Raw genomic sequence first — 20,796 nt, forward strand, 5'->3', positions numbered from 1 at the left:
GGCTGCTTCTTCTCTCCCCCTCCCGCCCCCCCCCCCCCTCCACGAGAGAAAATTTAATCTGGTGGCTGATCACTCACTTGGGGCCAAGAATCAACACACAGATCACCTCCATTGGAATTTTGCCCTGAGTTGCAAGTGGTCTCTGAAGCCCAGTGTCTTGCAATTTGGGGCATCCCTGCAATACATCTGTTCACTATGAGAAACATCAAGAAATGCTGTCTGTTTTGCTCCTGATGAGGCCTCAGTCTGGGCTCCCTGACTGACTCTTTTCACCCGAATTGTGAATGTGCACTCCTATATGCTTTCCCTCTGATTCCAATCATCTTGCAAGTAATCCTCAAGCTGACCCATGCCAAGGTCATCCTCATTGCTCCAGCGTGGCTGAAGAAATGTTGATTCTCCAACCTTCTGGTATTGTCAATTTGGTCTTGAGAATATTCACCTGTTGCATGGTAAAAGAGCAGATGCACCAAGCCATTGCCAACAGTAGCTAATTGTATGCACCAGAATATGAAAAGGTTATAAGAAACAGGAGTAATTTAACCAACTAACCTAAAATCCAATATTGCAAAATATTAAGATAACCTCATTACTTTTAAAAAAGAAAGTAGCTGCAGAGAATGAAATGGAAATTGGACTTACAATATAACAAAAACCTTTTTGAAACATCTTAAGTAATTTAGCAAGTATAAATTTTCGACCTCCTGCTGCATGAAAAACTTTTAAAATAGTTACTCCATTACTGTTTGAGTTATAATCTCTCTTCATATATTTGTTTACTCAATAAGGCCATTGACATACAGTTGAAAATACTGAAGCGTATCCCTCTGGAACGATCTGAATTGATCCCTTCTCAGAAGCAGTTGACATCATTGATCTGTGTACAGTTTGCTGAGCAATACCTAATCGAGAAAGAGTATGTACAAGCTGTTAAATGGTATAAAGATGCACTATCTTATACTCAGACAGATAGTAAAGTAAGTATTGTCTTAAATCCAAGTCAGTATCTGTTCAACAATACCTTAAGTGCACATTAAGTTGGAAAAATAGTTATGTTAGCCACTTTGTTGTTTAAATGGTATGATGAAAATATGTTTGAATATTTAGACTATAAAAAGTACCGTGAGTGAATTCTTAAACTTGCATTTCAGCAGAAAGCAGCCAGAAGAAAACAAATACATGTAAGAAGGAAATATTGGTCCAGGCTCTTATTAGCACTTTTTCATTTATTTATTTTATCAAATTCATCCAGTTACAAAAAAACATGGAGCATATGTACAATAAAAAAAAATAACAGTGTTTTTTTAAGAGAAATTAAATACCAACCCCTACCTCCAGAAAAAAAGCCCTTTCCTATTATACATTTTTCTTAAACTTCTGAAGCACATATTTCTGTTAGCAACAAAGAGAGGGCCCAGCCCTATAAGGTTTACATGTGCAAAACTCCCATTACAGTTTTGAGGGTTAGAGTCTCAGGTCCACTAAGCATTGCAACATGGTCTTGAATATGATGATGAATTCCCTCTGTGCAGGCAGAACCTCAACTGAAGTCCATGGGAATTTTGCCAAGTTAGATGCCAATGTTCCCTTTCTGCAAGAAGGGTGCAGTAATGAGCACAACTTTGGGATGCTGTACACTCTCAACTTTATAGTTTCATAGATTCAAGGGCCAGAATAAGAACATAAGAACATAAGAATGGCCCTATTGGGTCAAACCAAAGGTCCATCTAGCCCAATATCCTGTCTTCTGACAGTGGCCAATGCCAGGTGCCCCATGCCAGGTGCCCCAAGGGGAATGAACAGAACAGGTAATCATCAAGTGATCCATCCCCTGTCGCTCATTCCCAGCTTCTGGCAAACAGAGGCTAGCAGACCACTAATGGACCACTGTTGTCATCTAGTCTGACCTCCTCTATAACACAGACCATAGAACTTCCCCAAAATAATTCTTATAGCAGATCTCTTAGGAAAAACATCCATTCTTGTTTAAAAATTGCCAGTGATAGAGAATCTACCATGACCCTGGGTGAATTATTCCAATGATTAATTACTCTCATTTTAAAAAATGTATATCTTATTTCCAGTCTGAATTTGCCTAGTTTCAGCTTCAGCTTAGCTTCCAGCCATTGGATCATGTTAGAGCTTTCTCTGCTAGATTTAAAAGACAATTATCAAATATTTGTTTCCCATTTAGGTTCTTATAGATTGTAATCAAGTCACCTTTTAGCCTTCTTCTCTTTGTCACCCCTTCAACTGATTTCACTGAGAACTGATGGCACTCAGGCATGTCACAGGATCAAGCATCTGCAACTTCCATTTAAATGAGAACAACATTAACCTATGCATGTTTTCCTGGAGTAAATCACACTCATTTTCAAAGGTTACATGGCGTGTACTGTGACTTTTCTGTAATTGTTTTGCCCCACATCAACTGGAGCTGTTTATTTCTAAGAGAAATAATGCTATTCCCATCATTTGGGACAATTAAAATTAGACAAGACAAAGCACTGAAGAGCATACTAGTGTATGGAGCATTCCGCTTTATCAGGAGGATGACGTAAATGTTGTTATGGGACAAATTTATCCCTGAGGTCACTTCACTGAAATCTTTTCCATCTCTAGCCTCTGAGATAGGATTCTTAATCAAGAAAGAAAAAAATATATATGACTCTCGATATCAATTACACTGATCATTGAAATATTTCCTTTCTTTAATTACTTGTCCTTATTCTCCCAGGTACTACTGCAGTTGGCTCGTCTTTATTTGACACAAGGTGATATCGAGTCATGTGAACATCATTGTGCTCTGCTTCTTCAAGATGACAATTGCAATGAAATTGCAACAATGGTATAAATGGGTAATAGTTAATCATCTTCAGTTCAGATTAAAGAATTGTTTTCAATTTTTAGGCTATTCTAAAGACATTCCTCTATGTATTGGCATATGTCTTATGTCTGAGAAGCTACACTGCAATTGATAGCAAAATAGGTTGCATCTACTAATGAAACTTTTTCCATGAAGAGTCAGAGGAAAGGGAGGTAAGGGGAAAGTGAAAGGCAAATGTATACCTTCCAAAAAGCAATCTGTATAAGAGCAGAAAAAATATTAAACGTATACTTACCTATGAGTAATAGAAAAGTGTTTGCTTTTTTGAGGGTAATCATGTACTTCTATCAATTTAGCACAGGGCAAAGTTTCTCTGATTGGCAGTTCAGTCCATGTTTCACATGGCACTAAGTGTCATGTCAGTGTTGTATTGCATATAAGTGAGATACATGGCTTGTTTTACATTGTGAAAGAATGTGCTATAGCAGTTGTGATTTCTAAAGTGCACAAATGTGTTGTGCATTAAGTGGTCCATTTATATACCCTGCTGGTGTACACTAAAGGTTTCCTAGTGTGCTTTAACTGTTTCAAACAGCACTATGTTACTGTGCACCAGCAGGGTCCACACGACCAATTAATGTGAGCACATTAGTGTGGTTGAGATACCACACCCCTGTAGAGCCCATTTTCCCACCACGTAGACAAGCCCTTAGTCATTAGATGAAATGGGACACCTGAAAATGAGTTTGGATCCCCTCCAAAAATGCAGTTTACTGCATGATAAGTCTGTATGATTATTATTACTTGTTTCATTATGTCTTTTAATTTGTTATGTTGAAAGATACCCTTTGATATTATTCAAAATAACAGTTAAAGAAAAACAAAGCCAGCAGAAAACACTCAGGTAAACATTCACCCTTCTTCTACTCTTTTTCTTTCTACCTTTCCCCATCTCATTCATTTTCAGCCTTCTTCAACTCTGCCAGCTTTATAGGTTCTCTCTGAATCTCAAAACCCTTCCATGTGGGATTCAATCTAGGAGATAGCAGGGTATACCTTATTACTGAAGTGCATCTTTTAGCCATGTGATGGGTCAATCAGTGCAGTAACTACTTGTACCAGGAATAACTTGCTTGAAGAATTCAGTCCCAACACAGGCACTGATCCCATAAACATGTACACATGTGAGTTACCTTAATGGAAGTTTTTTTTAATTAAGTATAATAATGAATAATACAGTAGTAAAGTAGCCATTGTGTTATTTATTTCAATATTCAATTCAGGGTTTTTTTATATTGGCTCTATTACATTTATTACACTTCATTTAGTATGCTGAAGATTTTCACTGTGGCAATACCAAACTGCATGGTAGAAGCTATCTCTGATGAAGCTGGAGATTTGGCAGCTTGGGAGGGGACAGCTGGGCATTTGGGCTCCTGGAGAGGCAGCTTGGGGCAGTTGGATAAGAACATAAGAACGGCCATACTGAGTCAGACCAATGGTTCCATCTAACCCAGTATCCTATATTCTAACAGTGGCCAGTGCTAGGCGCTTCAAAGAAGATAAACAGGGCAATTTCAAGTGATCCATCCCGTCAGCCAGACCCAGCTTGTAGAATTCAGAGGTTTAGGGACACCCGGAGCACAGGGTTATGTCCCTGACCATCTTGGCTAATAGCCATCTATCCTTGATGAATTTATCTAATTATTTTTTTTATCCAGTTATATTTTTGGCCTTCACAACAACTCATTGCACAAGTTCCTCAGATTGAATATGTACTGTGTGAAGAAGTGCTTCCTTTTGTTTGTTTTAAATCTGCTGCTTATTAATTTCATTGGGTGACCCCCCTGGTTCTTGTGTTATATGAAGTGATAAATAACACTTCTCCATTCACTTTCTCCATACTGTTTATGATTTTATAGATCTCTGTCATATCTCCCCTTACTTGTCTCTTTTCTAAACTGAACAGTTCCAGTCTTTTTAATTTCTCCTCATATGGAAGTTGTTCCATACTCCTAATCATTTTTTTTCCCTTCTCTGTACCTTTTCCAATTCTAATGTATCTTTTTAGAGATGGGGCAACCAGAACTGCATTCAGAATTCAAGGTGTGGGCAGGCCATGGATTTATATAGTGGCATTATGATATTTTCTGTTTTATTATCTATTCCTTTCCTTATAGTTCCTAACATTCTGTTATTTGTTGTTGTTTTTTTTTACTGCCATTGCATATTGAACAGATGTTTTCAGAGAACTGTCCACGATGACTCCAATATGTCTTTCTTGAGTAGTAACAGCTAATTTAGACCCCATCATTTTGTATGGATATTTTTCCCATGTGCATTACTTTGCACTTATGAACAATGAATTTCATCTGCCATTTTATTGCCCAGCCACCCAGTTTAATGAGCTCCCTCTGTAGCTCTTCACATTTAGCTTTGGATTTAACTATCTTGAGTAATTTTGTATCATCTGCAAATTTTGCCACCACACTGTTCACCTCCTTTTCCAGATAACTTATGAATATGTTGAACAGCACAGGTCCCAGTACAGATCCTTGGGGGACCCTGCTCTAATGATCTTTGGGTTCATTAAATAGCAAACCAGTGAATGAGAAAGGAATAAAACTTTAATAAAACAAACAGGAGAGCATCTCTGGTGAACTGCTGCACACAGTCATGCGATGTTCCCAATCCCCACCTTCAGGGCAAATCCCTAAATTTCGGAGCATTTCTAAATTATAATCTTCTACAAACGTATCTCTACACCTGCTATTTACCTCTCTCTCCACTGTGAAGACACTGTTTATTCCTACCCTTTGCTTCCTATCTTTTAACCAGCTGCTGATCCATGAGAGGATCTTTGCTCTTAACTATGACTGCTTAGTTTTCTTAAGAGCCTTAGGTGAGGGACCTTGTCAAAGGCTTTCTGAATGTCCAAGTAGACTATCTCAACTGTATCACCCTTGTTCACATCCTTGTAATAGATTGCTGATGCATGGTTACCATTTACAAAAGCTGTGTTGACTCTTCTCCAATATATTGTGTTCATCTATGTGTCTGATCATTTTGTTCTTTACTGTAGTTTCAACCAGTTTGCCTGGTACTTAAGTTAGGCTCACTGACCTGTAATTGCCAGGATCGCCTCTGGAGCCTTTTTTTTTTAAAAATCAGCATTACATTAGCTCTCAATCATCAATCATCTGGTACAGAGGCTGATTTAAACGGTTCTGAAATTTCATTTTTCATAAACATGTCAGTACATATTTCTGCTAAAATGACCAGCAGCAAAATAGCTAATAGCCTTGACAATGAAATGATCTTATTTATATTTCAGAATTAACACAACCTATTTAAATAAAGGGGGCTGTTCACATCTCTCAAGACTAGTGTTTATGTTTGTCTGCAACTCAGAAAGGCAGCACTACATCGGTTTACACTTAGTTTGTTTTCTAGATTATTTCAGCAGCCATAATTATTAGAAATATTTTTTTAACTGAAAGCTTTGATTTTGGAACATAATTTTTTAGCAAGGGGTGAATTCTGTGACAAATTGCACAGCTGCAGAATCAGAGAATACACAGGGCCCTAGAAGGACAAATGAGAGAATTGGGCCCAAATCCAACAAGAGGCAACATCTGGTCTTTACATTCCAGTGTCTATCTGAATAGTGCATAGTTATTTTATTGAATATTTCTTATTTTCATTTGGTACATTGTTTAATGCTAGTTCATGCTCAGCTATTTTTAAAACATATCCTTTTTTGGTTGTCAGGACTATTTTCAGAAAGGTAAAATAACTTTTACATTTCTGGTTCTTTTCAAGGAATTCAACTCAGTCACTTTTAATGCAGTTTTTTTCTGTTCTGTTAGATGATGGCAGACCTCATGTTTAGAAAACAGAAGTATGAACAAGCTATAAATCTTTACCAAAATGTTCTGGATAAAGCACCAGGTATCTACTTTTAAATAAGGTGGTTTTTTTCAGATTTACCCTATTTTTAAAAGGTTAGCTAATGAAAATATGTGACAACTCTGTTGTCTTAATTTCATCTACAAGACTTCCAAGTAGCATGTTCTGTTCATTAAAAGGAGCTTCTATAGTCCCACAACACTTAAAGGAACAAGATGAATGGGTCTGAAGCTTTGGGATGGAGACTATACCTTGGCACTTCCGAAGAACAGTAAAAGTTGGTGGGGATTGGGTTCTCTTGTGTGTCTTTGAAGCTCTGCCGTTTTCCCTTTTGAAAGCCTTAGTCTCTTCCCAGCTTTGAATCCTCCAGGCATCATTGCAGTACCCTACTGATAGCTGCCTGCAGCAAAACATGGCCTTTTTTCACATTTTAAACTAAAGCATAAGCTTAACATGAATTTGGATAGCCTGAGTTTTTTCAGTACAAAGGTAAAGTTTACTTTCTTACTTTGTTACATTGTTATGTCATTTTAGATAACTTCTCAGTCATCGAAAGGTTAATAGATTTGCTAAGAAGAAGTGGTAAGCTTGATAAAGCTACACATTTCTTTGAAATGGCTAAGAAAAAGTCAACTCGAGTACTTTTGGAGCCTGGTTATAACTACTGCAAAGGACTTTACTGCTGGTAATTTGGACTGAGTAGTCTTTAGCAATGTTATAGATACCCTGATGAGTAAGGCTATGCAATCCCTGTATAGCTTATGTGTGCTGTTTCAGGTTCATTTTGAGAACTGCGCCCTGCAATTTGGTTTGGAAGAACTGGAAGTGAACCAGCATCTCAGGTTTGCTGGGAAGTTAAAGTTCTAATACAAATTCAATTTTCTACTGGGCTCAAGGCTTTTTGTGGGAGAGGGCAATGTTGGAATAGAAAAAGAAACTAAGGTGAATATAGGAAAGTAATTGGTGGTATGTAAGAACCTGAATAGAATAGAACAAACTCAGTTGACTTGAATATACCAAACTCAGTACAAGAGAGTTGAGGTTTGATTGTAAATATTTCACATGGCTCTAAAACCAAGGAGTGAAATCTGGCCCCTTTGACGTCAATGGCAGAAGTCCCATAGACTTCAGTGAGACCAGGATTTCACCCAAGATATTTGGATATAATGTATTAAACTTCATGTTATGAGGGTCAAATAATGAAGAATAGTTTCTGCTTTATATAACACCTTTTCATTTGGGGATCTCAAAGCACTTTCCAAACACATGAGCCCCACAAAGCACCTCAGATAGATATTTTACCTGTTTCACAGATTGATAAATCAAAGCAGCAGTTTGCCTACCTTAATGAAACCTTGAAGTCTGTCTCTACTTGAAATTTGACTCTAAAAATGGCATTGCGGGGTTCCATATATACTATGTTTCAGTGATTCAAGTATCAAACTAGCACAAGTCAAAAGATGTTTTTCTACTAACTGTTAGCCCTGCAGACTTAATCTGGGATCTGACTGGTCAAGCTGGGTTCTTTCCTTCTCATGAATAATAAAGGTTCCATAGGCCGAAATGCTCCTTGTTCACATCTGTAAAAATGTACTGTAATCAGATTATACCCTTAGTAATATCCGTGCATCCTGATTATCAGAAGGGCGTTCAACAGGTGTAATTGATTGGAACTTAACAAATGTGTTTGTTGATGATGCACAAGTTGGAATACAATGCAAAACTGACTTACTCTAAGCTGTGATGGCTTTGTAGTGCTAAAAGGAAAAAGGCAATAAAAATACTTATTCTGTAGATATCATCTGTGCAGGATTTTCAGTTCCTGGGTCTTGGCTTCTTAACATGATTGTGGTGGAATTTACCTACCTCTCAAGATTTTTTGACCATCATGGACAGCAGTAACAGGGTAGGGCATGAGCCAGGACCCCTACTAACTGTGTGCGCTATTCCTTCCCAAATAAAAATGCTGCCCACCAGTTATTCCAGTCAGCAGTCAGCAAAGGAGGTCCTATTCTTTATTCTGTATAGATTCATATTCCACACTCATCATGGTAGTATCTGACCACCATCCAGTAGTGCATAAATAAGGTTAAGATTTTGTCACAGATATTTTTAGTAAAGTCATGGACAGGTCACTGGCAATAAAGAAAAATTAACGGAAGCCTGTGACCTGTCTGTGACTTTTACTAAAAATATCCATGACAAAATGGGGAGCTCAGCTGTGGGGTCCCCATACCACCCTGCAGCGGCAAGGCAGCTGCAGGGGCCTGCTTGGAGCTCCGGGGCCCCACCACCTTGGGGGGCTTGGAGCTCCAGGGTCCCCAACTGCCTGTGGCAGCCGGGAGCTGCAAGGTACCCCTGCCACCCACAAGCTCCAAGGTAACCCCACAGCAGCCAGGAGCTCTGGGCTCCTCCCACTGCAGTCAGCAGGGGGACCCTGCAGCTCCCGTCTGCTGCGGGCTGAGGTCACCGAGATCACTGGAAGTCACGGATTCTGTGATTTCTGTGACCTCCGTGAAAAAATCTTGAAAAAATTGACTAACATCTGTCATGTATCGTTCATTCTCTCCCTAGGGGCAGAATTTTGTGCTCAGTGGAGTGTTTTGTTTCATTAGGATTTTGTTTCTGGTATTTTTGTTTGTTCATTTTTTTAAGTGTACAATGTCTATGCTCCTTTCCAACCTCTAGCATTCCAAGAGTCCTGAGGCTCACTGAGGCCCCAATTCAAGTATGCACCCCTATTCAGGAAAGAATTTAAACACATGCTTAAATCCCATTGAAGTCAATGAGATTAAATATATGCTTAAAGTTAAGTGGTTTCCTGAAAATGAATGAATTTAAGCACTTTCTTCAGTGCTTTCTTGAACTGGGGTTTGAGTATCTTTTAACTTCTCTTTTCTTCACTTTCCTTTTCCTTCATGTTAGGTCTGGTACGGTCGCTATATAATTGAAGCCTTTGCCAGACTCTGATAATTTTAGCAAAGAACAGAACCACAACCACATTTAAATAATATATTCATATAACATTTTATATTTGTGGCTTTCTGTACCGTTAGTTTGATTTTACATTAATATATCAAAAAAAGACAAACACATACAGGAAAACAGGAATATAATCCATAGAACAATAAGTAATAAGAATCAGTATATTTTGCAGTAAAAGAATCAACACACAGAAGAATATCAGTACAATATAAAGTAAACTAAACAAGTATCTGGTGCAGATTATGCACTTTTTTAATCCTATTTTTCATAGAATCCATATGTAGAAATGTTCTATACTTCTAACAAATATTACAAGATTTTTCCACACTGACAAAGGCCTTTTTCATTAGTGCTTTTATGTACATAAATATGGAAATGTTATTGTTAAGATTAATGATCACCCTACACTCTTGCAACTGCATATTACGTATTCTCTCCAAACAGGCACATGGGACAGCCCAATCAGGCACTGAAATATTTCAACAAAGCTCGAAAGGATAGTGACTGGGGCCAGAGAGCCATCAACAATATGATTCAGATCTGCCTAAATCCTGATAATGAGATAATAGGAGGAGAAGTGTTTGAAAGCCTCAATGAAGAGGACAGGTAAAAGAGAAACCCAACACTTATGGAAACAGTTTGTAATAGAGAAATGTAATAGAATATCAAATTCATTTTCCATTATATGTCTAAGACTAGCATAAAGCTCTGGTAATTTCTTTCCCCACTACATGTGTAAAGAGAGGCTAAACACAGTATTTCAGTTCAGCTGTGCACTCTACGCTATAGTCACTAACAGAAAATAGAAACATTTGCCATATTTGTGGGTTTAAAAGGAAGGAGATGAACTTAATGCTTGTGGAAAGTACTGGACTGAGAGACCTGGAGGCTGAAGGCCTGTATTTAGACACAGAACAGATACATGGGGAGTGGCAGTTAAGGTGCTTCAGCTCTGGTCTGGAAGGGACAATGGTCTGTAATCTAATATGTGTGAATTATGAAGTATTTAGAAGAAGAAATGCAAATCTGCTCTGTTAAATATGGTGCTATTAGAATTAAAAGATATTGCTTTATCATTAGACAGGATTTGACACACTAAGAATCATCATGTATGATGTTCAATGATAATTTTAACAGTAACTTAAAAGAGAAGAGAGAATCTGAACAACATGGGATACGCACAGCTGAGAAACTGCTTAAAGAGTTTTATCCTCGCTCACAAGAGGGACAAAATCAGATGAAGATATTACAGAACTGCTGTCTGGTGGCCACAAAAGACAAAATTAATGTGGAGAAAGCCCTCAGTGTATTTGTAGAAATGGCCCAAAATGAGGTAAGAAAATTCTTCAATTCATCTTAGGTTCCCTTCTGTTGAAAAATGCTAATAGATAACATTTTGGTTTTTACTAGGAGTATTTTCAATTGAGTGGCCACCCATTTTCTCCATAATTTTAAAACGATAAGTGCTTTGAAATTAATTTAATAGGCATAATAAGGTGTTACTGTTTAATGTGTATTTTGTTATTTCCTTGTTAAAGGATCAGTAAGAGAGAGAAAACTGCAAGCTGCAACATCAGCAGAATAGAGATGAAGCTGTAGAATGTCTGCTTAATTTTCTTTTTGTTGTCATTCTGCCAGCATTATTGTACTTTGATCTCAGAAGGAACCATTTCTACAAAGTCAGTGGTTGAAATCCTAGCCTCTCTGAAGTAACAGAGTTTTTCCCATTGACTTCAATAGAGGCAGGTTTTACCCAAAGTTTTGAAAACTTAATGGACTAAATTTTCAAAAGGATATGTTTTATTTGCAAATTGTGGAAAAATAGCTAGTCACTCTTAATAGATGTACAATTGTACAGGCTTTTCAACAACTCAGTAGCAAAACTGCTACAGCCAGAATGGAAATAAGTGGTAGTAGGATATATATTGTACTTTCAACATAGTCTGGAGATAAATCAGATCAAATTATTCTTAATATTATGAAAAGAAAATAGCTAAGATTTTTTTGTTTTCATTGATGAATGCTTTAATTATATGAAGTGCATGATTACATTTGAATTATTGAGGTTTTGGCTAATTAAGGGAATTTTCATTGTAGTCAACTAAATGTTGGGAACAGGCGTTTGATCCTACATGTTGCTGAGCACTTTGGTCCTAATAAAGTGAATTATTTATGACATGCTTAATTGTAAACAAATAAGTACTCTTATTGACTTCCTATGCATGCTTAAAGTTTGCTAAACAGGAGGTAAAATGCTCAGCACTTTGCAGAATTGAGCCCCAGACCCCACTTTGGTTAGTTGAGGACTGGATAGTCAAAGTTGTGCTGTACTGCATTGCACAACTGTGCTATCACACTCTGACAACACCCAGCTCCAAGGGACTGCATCATTGCAGTTGTGTGTTTGCTGCCATGACCTCCTCGGATATGGAATGTTTTCCCCCTTGGTATTTTCTATACTCGCTTTTAAGAAAAAACTGAAAACTCTTCTTTTTCAAAGGTTGTTTTTATTGTGACCACTGTTGGCCTTCATATGTAGAACATTTTCCTTTTACCTTCCTAGCTTTCTGTTTTTGAGTTTACCATTTTGTTTGTTTTTCATTATATTAGTGGGGGGGGGTCTGTTTTGTACCATGCTTTGTTATTGTACACACCCATCCTAGGTGGTTTCATGGGGACAAAGAGGGGACATTCTTTGTAAACGTATTAGAATGTCATAATTAAATTTGAGATCGTTTGTTTTTAACAATTACCTTGTCACCCCAAATACCAATATCCCTAGGACTTCAGTTTTACAATAGGATCCACACATGGATCTTGGGTATGCTTGGAGTCCCATTGACTTCTCATTCTTAATCATCATCATAATAAAATACTTAACTCTCATATAATGCTTTTATCTGTAGATCCATCTACACTGTATGATCATAATGGTCTGTCTGAATGGATTCAGTTGCAAGATGGGGTATTAGATTGTCATCTCTAATTGTTTATGGCAGACTAGATAACATAAGGGAAATATTAAAGTTTATTTAACAGTCTGTTGACAACCATGTTGTTTTTAATAATCCAAATGAAATTTGGTTTAATAATGAAAGTTGTTAACTTTTAAAGTAAGACAATAAAACCAGTAATATTTCTAGACCTTGGAAAGAGATTAATGTTTAAACAATCATATTTCTGCTTTTATTTCTTAGAGGGAAAATGTTCCAGCTATTTTGGCAATGGCCCAAGCCTATATGATTCTAAAACAGACTCCCAAGGCCAGAACCCAGCTAAAACGGTTAGCCAAAGCTAACTGGATTTTGTCTGATGCTGAAGAGTTAGAAAAAAGTTGGATGTTATTGTCTGATATATACTGCAAAAGTGGAAAGTATGATCTTGCAACTGAACAACTGAAACGCTGCTTACAATATAATAAGGTGAGAGGAAAAGGAGGTGTTAACAAGGAGATCTTGAAAGGTCAGAAAACATTGTGACCAGTTAGGGATTTGAACACAAATAGAGTTTTTCATTAATAGCCATTTACAATAATCCCAAAAGTAACAGCTGTAATTTAGAACCTGATCTACAATAAAAGTAGGTAATGGATAATAATTAACGTAATGATAGTTAATGGCAAAATCTTCATCACATTGAAATTGGTGAGAGTTTCATTATTGATTTTACTATTGTGACCCTAAACACTCTTTCTCACACACACAGTTAATGCAACATTAAGGTTGCACATTTTAAATCACAAAAAGCCAGGAAATGCAAAAGTTAAGCTCACAATGGTAATGTTAACTTGGTCATGTTGCACATTCTGTGTTTTAGTACACATCTTATTATTATCTTAAGAATAAAACATCAAGCTATATATTTAACAAGAAAACCAGACATAGGAAACAGTGCAATTTTACATGTATATTTCAATGGAAAATATAATTTGAGCCCTGTATTTACAATCTTGATCACAATTTAAATTCACTAAGATATGAAAAATCAATGCTGTTATGACATTTGGATATGCTAAGTATTCTCAATGATGATGTAACATTTTGTGGTTTTGGTTTTTTTAGTCTTGTTCAAAAGCTTATGAATATATGGGTTTTATCATGGAGAAAGAACAGGCCTATAAGGATGCTGCAACTAATTATGAATTAGCTTGGAAATACAGTAATCAAGCAAATCCTGCTGTTGGTGAGTTGAGAAAGTACTGTTCTAGCTCAAGTTCCACCTGAATATCATCCAGCACATTTATTTCTGAAAGTGTAACAAATTGTGATGGTGATATAGATGCTTCTGCCCCCAGTTACACCTATGCAGCCAAACTGAAGATAGTGGTGTTACAGAGGTGTAATTAAGGGCAGCATTTGATCCAGAATGCTGCTAAGAGTTTATTGACAGCTAGTTTTAATAGTGCATGATAGTGTAAGAACAGTGAAAATCTGCAGAAAGGCCAAGTACAAAATAGTTGCATGTAGAGGAGTGCAGAAGAGATCCATGTGGAGATGGAGGTTTTAGCATATTTGGAAAAGATTTCTTATAAACTGAAAGACTGCAAGAAAGAATCCGTCTTGGTTTCCAGACCTACTGCATATGACTAATGAATGTTATACACTTTGGGCCAGATCCTGGACTGCTCATGAGGTGAGTGAAAAGGTAGCTTTAAGACTTCTTTTCTCTCTCTCATTCCACAAGTCACCATATACTGGCTCAGTCCCCCAATATAATGTATATTATACCAGCAGCTCACAGCCCCAGTGAGTTGTTCCAGCAGCTGAAATCACTAAAGCATAGGGATGTATCAGCCATGCCCCTTTTCCCTGGCCACACACTCTATTCCAGGGGCTGAGAAGCTGGTGATGTTGGGGCCACTATGCTGGGTTCTCACCACTAGAGGATTGCCTACTAGCTCTTTAAGATGAATTTAAGGCTGTTTTGCACACTATAGGACATGGCTTGAGACTGCAAAGTTCTCCAAATCTTGCACGATCCAGCTCTTCTTCTTCGAGTGCTTGCTCATGTCCATTCCATGTTAGGTGTGTGTGCTCACCACATGCACCAGTGCCGGAAGTTTTCCCCTCAGTGGTATCTGTAGGGGACCGGCTCTGGTGCCCCCCACCCTCAGTTCCTTCTTACCTCCAGTGCCAGTGCTGGAATGTTCCTTTGCTTCGGCAAACCTTTCCTTCTCTAGAAACTGTTTGTTGTGAACTTTCTATCATAAATAGTTATATCATTTAATATTAGTTCCCTTAGTGTGTTTTTAGTTAGAGTGTACCAGATGGGATCTAGCCTTGGGATGGGGCATGACCCAGTCCCCGGGTTTTAAGAACTGTGACTGTTATAGGAAAACTATACTGGTCAGTGATCCACACATTAGTTATTTAAGGTGTTTAGGGGAGTCTCATATCAGTGTCAGGTGTCACATCTGCAGGAACTTTAAGCCTGGCATGAAGAAAGAGTGGGACATCCAACTTAAAGTGCTCCTTATGGAGTCGGCACTGACACCAGCACCAGAGCAGCTGAAATTGGACTCTGTGCACAGCACCATGGCTTTGGGCAGAGCGCCCTACTGGTGCCATCATCCACCTCCCCAGCACTGGCTAGTAAGAAGAGGAAGACTGGGAGAGGTCGGTCTCCTGCTCGCAAGGACAAGGAGAGGCAGGAGGCAAGCCTAGACCCACAAAGTGCGGCTCATCACCTCCAAGTGGGAGTCAGGCCCCAGGTTTGGTTGATCTGGTTAGCCCATCCTGGGATGTGCCCACCATCCCGGATAGCAGCATGGGAGCAGCACCTGGCAATGCCGTTGACCCCAGAGGCCCTGCAGGTGGACAGGATATCTTGTCCCTCCTGGTGCTGCTAACACCGGTGACAGCAGCTTCCAAATCAAGGGGTAAGTCTGCCTTTGGACCACCCCCTTGGTCCCTGTCAGTGTGGCACTGCTTATCACCCCAGGGAGCATCCTGCCAGCGCTCGCCCGCACAGAGCCACTGCGCCTTGGATGTAGTGCTGCCTACTAGTCAGAGCCTTCAGCGCCGGTCTCCAGATTCTGGCTATTGTTCTGCGGGCTCTAAGGATCTGTGTCTGGCAAAGTGGCGTAGACCTATCGAGGCATGCAGAACCCCGTGACCCCGGTACCGGGAGTGTTGTAGCAGCTCCCTTTCAGATCGATGCTGCTCCTGCAAAAGCCTCCATCGGGATTCTCAGTACTGGGACCGTTGTAGCAGCTCCTCTTCAGATCGATGCTGCTTCTGCGAAAGTCTCCATCGGGATTCTCCCTACCAGTCACCAGCCTAACAACGTAGGTCGCCGTGCCTGTGTCAACACTTATCATCACGACATCGGTCATGCTCTCGGTTCTGCTCTATGATTCAGCACTGGTCAGGAAGTATTCGGCGTAGATCGCCGGGTACTGTCGTGGATCTGCCGAATGCCAAAGCCAGTCATTGGGATCTCGACACAGTAGGTCGTCGCCCGTGTAAAGATCCCACTCGGAGCATGACAATGGGCACAGCTGGAACCGAGACAGCTGGTCGGCCTTGGTACAGAACATGGCCCTCCATCCCTGGGCTCGGAGTTGGACCAGGAACCCCTGCAGGTGGGTCAAGGTCCTCCACTGGCAGCACCGGTCCTCCCTACGGCACTGGCAGGACTATCGTGGCCCCAGGGCCAATGGCCTATGCCATGGCACCCTTGAAACCTGTGGGGGTTCCTGCAGCCATCCCAAGGGCATAAATCGGTGTCAGGAGGCTCCGACAAGCCCTCTGCTGTGGTCTCCTGCCTGCCTGAGACAGAGGCCACCATGCCTTGGACATCCCATATGCAACAAATGGGGGGCAAAGGCCCTGCTGAGCAGGTCACAGAGGTTGTGATGCCTGCTGCACCTGCATCCTCCTCCTCATCCCCTGAGGACATCATGGGGCCCCCACCTACGATTCCCCAGGACGATGCCAAAGGAGGGTAGCCTCAAACTTGGGGCTAGAAACTGAGAAGCTGGAGGAGCCCTCAGACACCCTCTTCAACATCCTCAACTTGGCAGCCCTGGCTAGAGTCGCACTGCCAGTACATGAGGGGGTGGTCAAGATTACCAAAGCCCTCTGACCCCCTCATCGCTAACCCCAATTTCCAAGCGTGCAGAGCGCAAGTACTATGTGCCTGCAAGAGGGTACGAATACCTTTATACTCACCCTGCCCTAAATTCGTTAGTGGGGTCTGCAGTCAAAGAGCGGGAAAGGCAGGGACAACTGGGGGCTACTCCCAAAAATAAAGAGGTAAAGAAACTGGATCTTTTTGGGAGAAAGATTTATTCATCATCAAGCCTTCAGCTGAGGGTGGCGAATCATCAGGCCCTATTGGGCCATTATGATTTTAATATTTGGCATTCTATGGCCAAATTTGTTGATTCCCACCCAGAGCTCCCCAGGAAAGAGTACCAGGCTATCCTGGAAGAGGGGCAGGGAGTGGTGCTGCAGGCAGCTTCGGACACTGCTGATTCCATGGCAGGGACCATGGTTTCAGCCATAACAATGAGGAGGGCAGCATGGCTGCAGTCCTCAGGCTTGTCATTAGAGGTCCAACAGTCCATCCAGGACCTCCCTTTCGATGGCCAAGCTCTGTTTTCAGAGAAAACAGATGACAAGCTGCATGGGCTAAGGGACTCGCGCATCACACTCAAGATCCCGGGCCTGTACACCCCAGGGCAGCAAAGGAAGCAGTTTAAGCCACAACCTCCCCACCAGCAGCATAGCCAGGCTAGGCAGGATTCCTTCCAGAAAAAGGGCCAGGGCTACAAACACCATCAGGGCCAGCAGCTCTCTATCTCGGCACAGGCTGGCTCTTCCTGCTCCCAGCAGGGGTCAAAATGGGTATTTTGAGGCTGCACCCGAGGGCGACATTCCAGCCACTGTCCTGGATGCTGCCCCTCCCCACTTTTCCAACCACCTTTCTTTTTTCCTCCCAAACTGGGCATCTATAACTTCAGACCATTGGGTCCCCAATACTGTGGTGCAGGGCTATACTCTCCAATTTTTTTCTACTCCCTCATCCGTCCCTCCCTCCCCGTCCCTCTTCAGCTACCCATCTCACAAGAGTTTACCGCATCAGGAGGTGCAGGGCCTGCTGCAGGTGAGGGCCATGGAAGAAGTCCTCCTAGACCTCAGGGGCAAGGGGTTCTACTCCCGTTACAATACTTTCTGATCCCAAAGGCCAAAGGGGGCCTAAGGCCCATCCTGGAGCTGCAAAATCCCAACAAGTATCTCAAGAGGTTGAAGTTCTACATGGTCTCCCTGGCCTCCATCATCCCCTCCTTGGATCCAGGAGACTGGTATGCTGAGCTTGACTTGAAGAATGCATATTTTCATATAGCAATCTTTCAAGGACACAGACACTTTCTCCACTTCGCGGTTGGATTCACGCACTTCCGGTTTGCAGTGCTTCCCTTTGGCCTGACAACGGCACCAAGGGTGTTTACAAAATGTATGTCAATGGTGGCGGCTTACCTCAGGCGTTGGGGTATCCTGATCTACCTGTACCTCAACGACTGACTGGTCAAGGGTCACTCCAGGTACCAGGTCCAGATCCAGGACACCGTTGCAATGCTGCTTACCACATGCAGGAGGCTAGGCCTGTTGATAAATGAGGAAAATCAACATTAGTCCCTGTACAAAGAATAGAGTTTATCAGAGCGGTCCTTGACTCCATCAGGGCAAAGGTGTTTCTACCACACGACAGGTTCCAGATGATGGGGGACCTCATTGCCGGTGTCTCCGCGTTTCCTCTCATGATGGCCCAGATATGCCTGTTGCTGCTGGGCCACATGGTGGCATGCACATCCACCATCCGCTGTGCAAGGCTCTGGATGCGACCTCACCAGCAGTGGCTGGCTATGGTCTATGCCCCATCCAGGGATCACCTGGACAAGGTTGTCACCATCCCACCAGAAGCACTCACCACATTGCAGTGGTGGACCAACCCCGGAGCAGTCCTCAATGGCGTCCTCAATGGCGTCCTGTTCAATAGCCCACAACCTTCGGTATCGCTGATATCCGACGACTCAGGCCTCGGCTGGGGAGCGCACCTCGGTGCAATGTGGACGCAAGGCATGTGGTCCGCAGAGGAGATGACGTTGCATATAAATGTCAAAGAGCTCAAGGCAGTTTGCCAAGCCTGCACAGTTTTTCTCCTGGCCAAGTGGGTTGAGTGCTGACGGCTTCAATGTTTTACATCCAGAGGTAAGGGGGAGTGCGCTCATCGGCCCTTTGTCAAGAGGCACTCTGCCTATGGGATTTCTGCATTTGGCATGCAATCCACCTGGAAGCCTGTCACCTTCCCAGCGTCAGGAACATGCTGTCAGATCACCTTAGCAGATCCTTCTTTTTTCACCACAAGTGGTCGCGCCACTCAGAAGTGGTCCAGATACTCTTCCAGAGGTGGAGAACTCCCCGAGTAGACCTGTTCGCCACCAGGCAGAACAACATTTACTCCTTGCAGGGCCTCGGCAAGGGCGCTCTCTCAGATGCTTTTCTCCTGTCCTGGTCAGGAGTCCTGATGTATGCTTTTCTGCTCATCCTGCTTGTCAGCAGAGTCCTGTCAAAAATCAAAAGGGCAACGCTCGAGTCATGATCGTCCTGGCATGGGCACGCCAGCATTGGTTCAGCACGCTGTTGGATATGGCAGTAGCCCCCCCACCCCCATGGCCACTGCCCAACCGCCCAGACCTTCTCTCGCAAGATCATGGTCACCTTGTGCACCCCAACTTCACCTCTCTCCACCTCACGGCGTGGATACTGCATGGTTGAACCCGGAAGAAAAAACCTGCTCCAGGGAGCTGCGGTAGGTCTTTTTTGAAAGTAGAAGACCCTCCACTAAGGTGATTTACCTGGCGAAGTGGACAAGGTTCTCCCGCTGGGCGTCTGAGCATAGTGTCTCCCCGATGCACTCTTCTCTGCTGTCCATTTTGGAATATCTGCTCCTTCTGAAGAATTGGGGCCTGGCTCTCTCTTCTATCAAGGTTCATCTAGCTGCCATCTTGGCTTTTCAGCCGCCAATACAGGGTAAATCGGTGTTCTCGCACAAGATGTCAGTCAGGTTCTTGAAGGACCTTGAAAGGCTCTTCCCTCCCTTTAGGGATCCTGTCCCACAATGGGACCTCAATCTGATTCTCTCCAGACTCACGGGTCCGCTCTTTGAACCCTTAGGCTCTTGTTCCCTTTCCCACCTCTCGCGGAAAGTTGCTTTCCTTGTGGCAGTGACGTCGTCTAGACGAGTGTTGGAGATTAAAGCTCTGACCTCGGAACTGCCGTATATGGTCTTCTGCAAGGACAAGATATAGTTGAGACCCCATCCCACATTCCTGCTGAAGGTGGTGTCTTCCTTCCATATCAACCATGACATCTTCCTCACGGTGTTCTATCCTAAGCCTCACAAGACCAGAGAGGAGAGGTGACTGCAAACCTTGGACGTCCATCGTGCCTTGGCGTTTTACCTGGAGCGCACTAAGCCCTCTCATATGTCAACGCAGCTCTTCATCGCGACAGCAGACAGAATGAAGAGCCTTTCCATGTCTTCTCAGAGGATTTCTGACTGGATCACCTCCTGCATCTGGACCTGTTATGAGTTGGCGCAGGTCCAACCGTTGCCTCTAGTGAAGGCCCACTCAAAGAGAGCGCAAGCGTCCTTGGCGGCCTTCCTGGCACATGTCCCCATCCAGGACATTTGCAGCGCCGCGACGTGGTCTTTGGTTCACATGTTTACGGCACACTACGCCATCACTCAGCAGGCCAAAGATGATGCTGGGTTCAGCAGAACTGTGTTACAAGCTACGTGTCCATGAACTCCTACCCACTTCCATTGGTACTGCTTGGGAGTCCCTAACGTGGAATGGGACATGAGCAATCACTCAAAGAAGAAAAGTCAGTTACCTTTTCCATAACTGGTGTTCTTCAGGATGTGTGGCTCATGTCCATTCCGTGACCTGCCCTTCTTCCCCGCTGTCGGAGTTCTGACAAGAAGGAGCTGAGGGTGGGGGGAGCTGGCAGTGTCCCTTATACTTCAACATATGCGCGCCACTCTAGAGGGTGCCAGAGCTGGTC

The 20,796-nt window shown here is 42.2% G+C and overlaps 1 protein-coding gene across 1 annotated transcript in view; it reads left to right on the forward strand.

The window, feature by feature from the left end:
* The window catches only part of TTC21A (tetratricopeptide repeat domain 21A), a 62,586-nt gene that overhangs the window by 40,376 nt on the left and 1,414 nt on the right, over positions 1 to 20,796 (forward strand). Inside the window, exons 20-27 of the mRNA XM_038390085.2 lie at positions 789 to 977; positions 2,738 to 2,848; positions 6,697 to 6,778; positions 7,271 to 7,421; positions 10,166 to 10,327; positions 10,859 to 11,054; positions 12,919 to 13,143; positions 13,783 to 13,903. Of these exons, the coding sequence (XP_038246013.1) occupies positions 789 to 977; positions 2,738 to 2,848; positions 6,697 to 6,778; positions 7,271 to 7,421; positions 10,166 to 10,327; positions 10,859 to 11,054; positions 12,919 to 13,143; positions 13,783 to 13,903 (1,237 nt within the window). The remainder of the gene's footprint in view (positions 1 to 788; positions 978 to 2,737; positions 2,849 to 6,696; positions 6,779 to 7,270; positions 7,422 to 10,165; positions 10,328 to 10,858; positions 11,055 to 12,918; positions 13,144 to 13,782; positions 13,904 to 20,796) is intronic.

This window comes from Dermochelys coriacea, chromosome 2 (assembly GCF_009764565.3).
Source record: "Dermochelys coriacea isolate rDerCor1 chromosome 2, rDerCor1.pri.v4, whole genome shotgun sequence".
Taxonomy (NCBI): Eukaryota; Metazoa; Chordata; order Testudines; family Dermochelyidae; genus Dermochelys; species Dermochelys coriacea.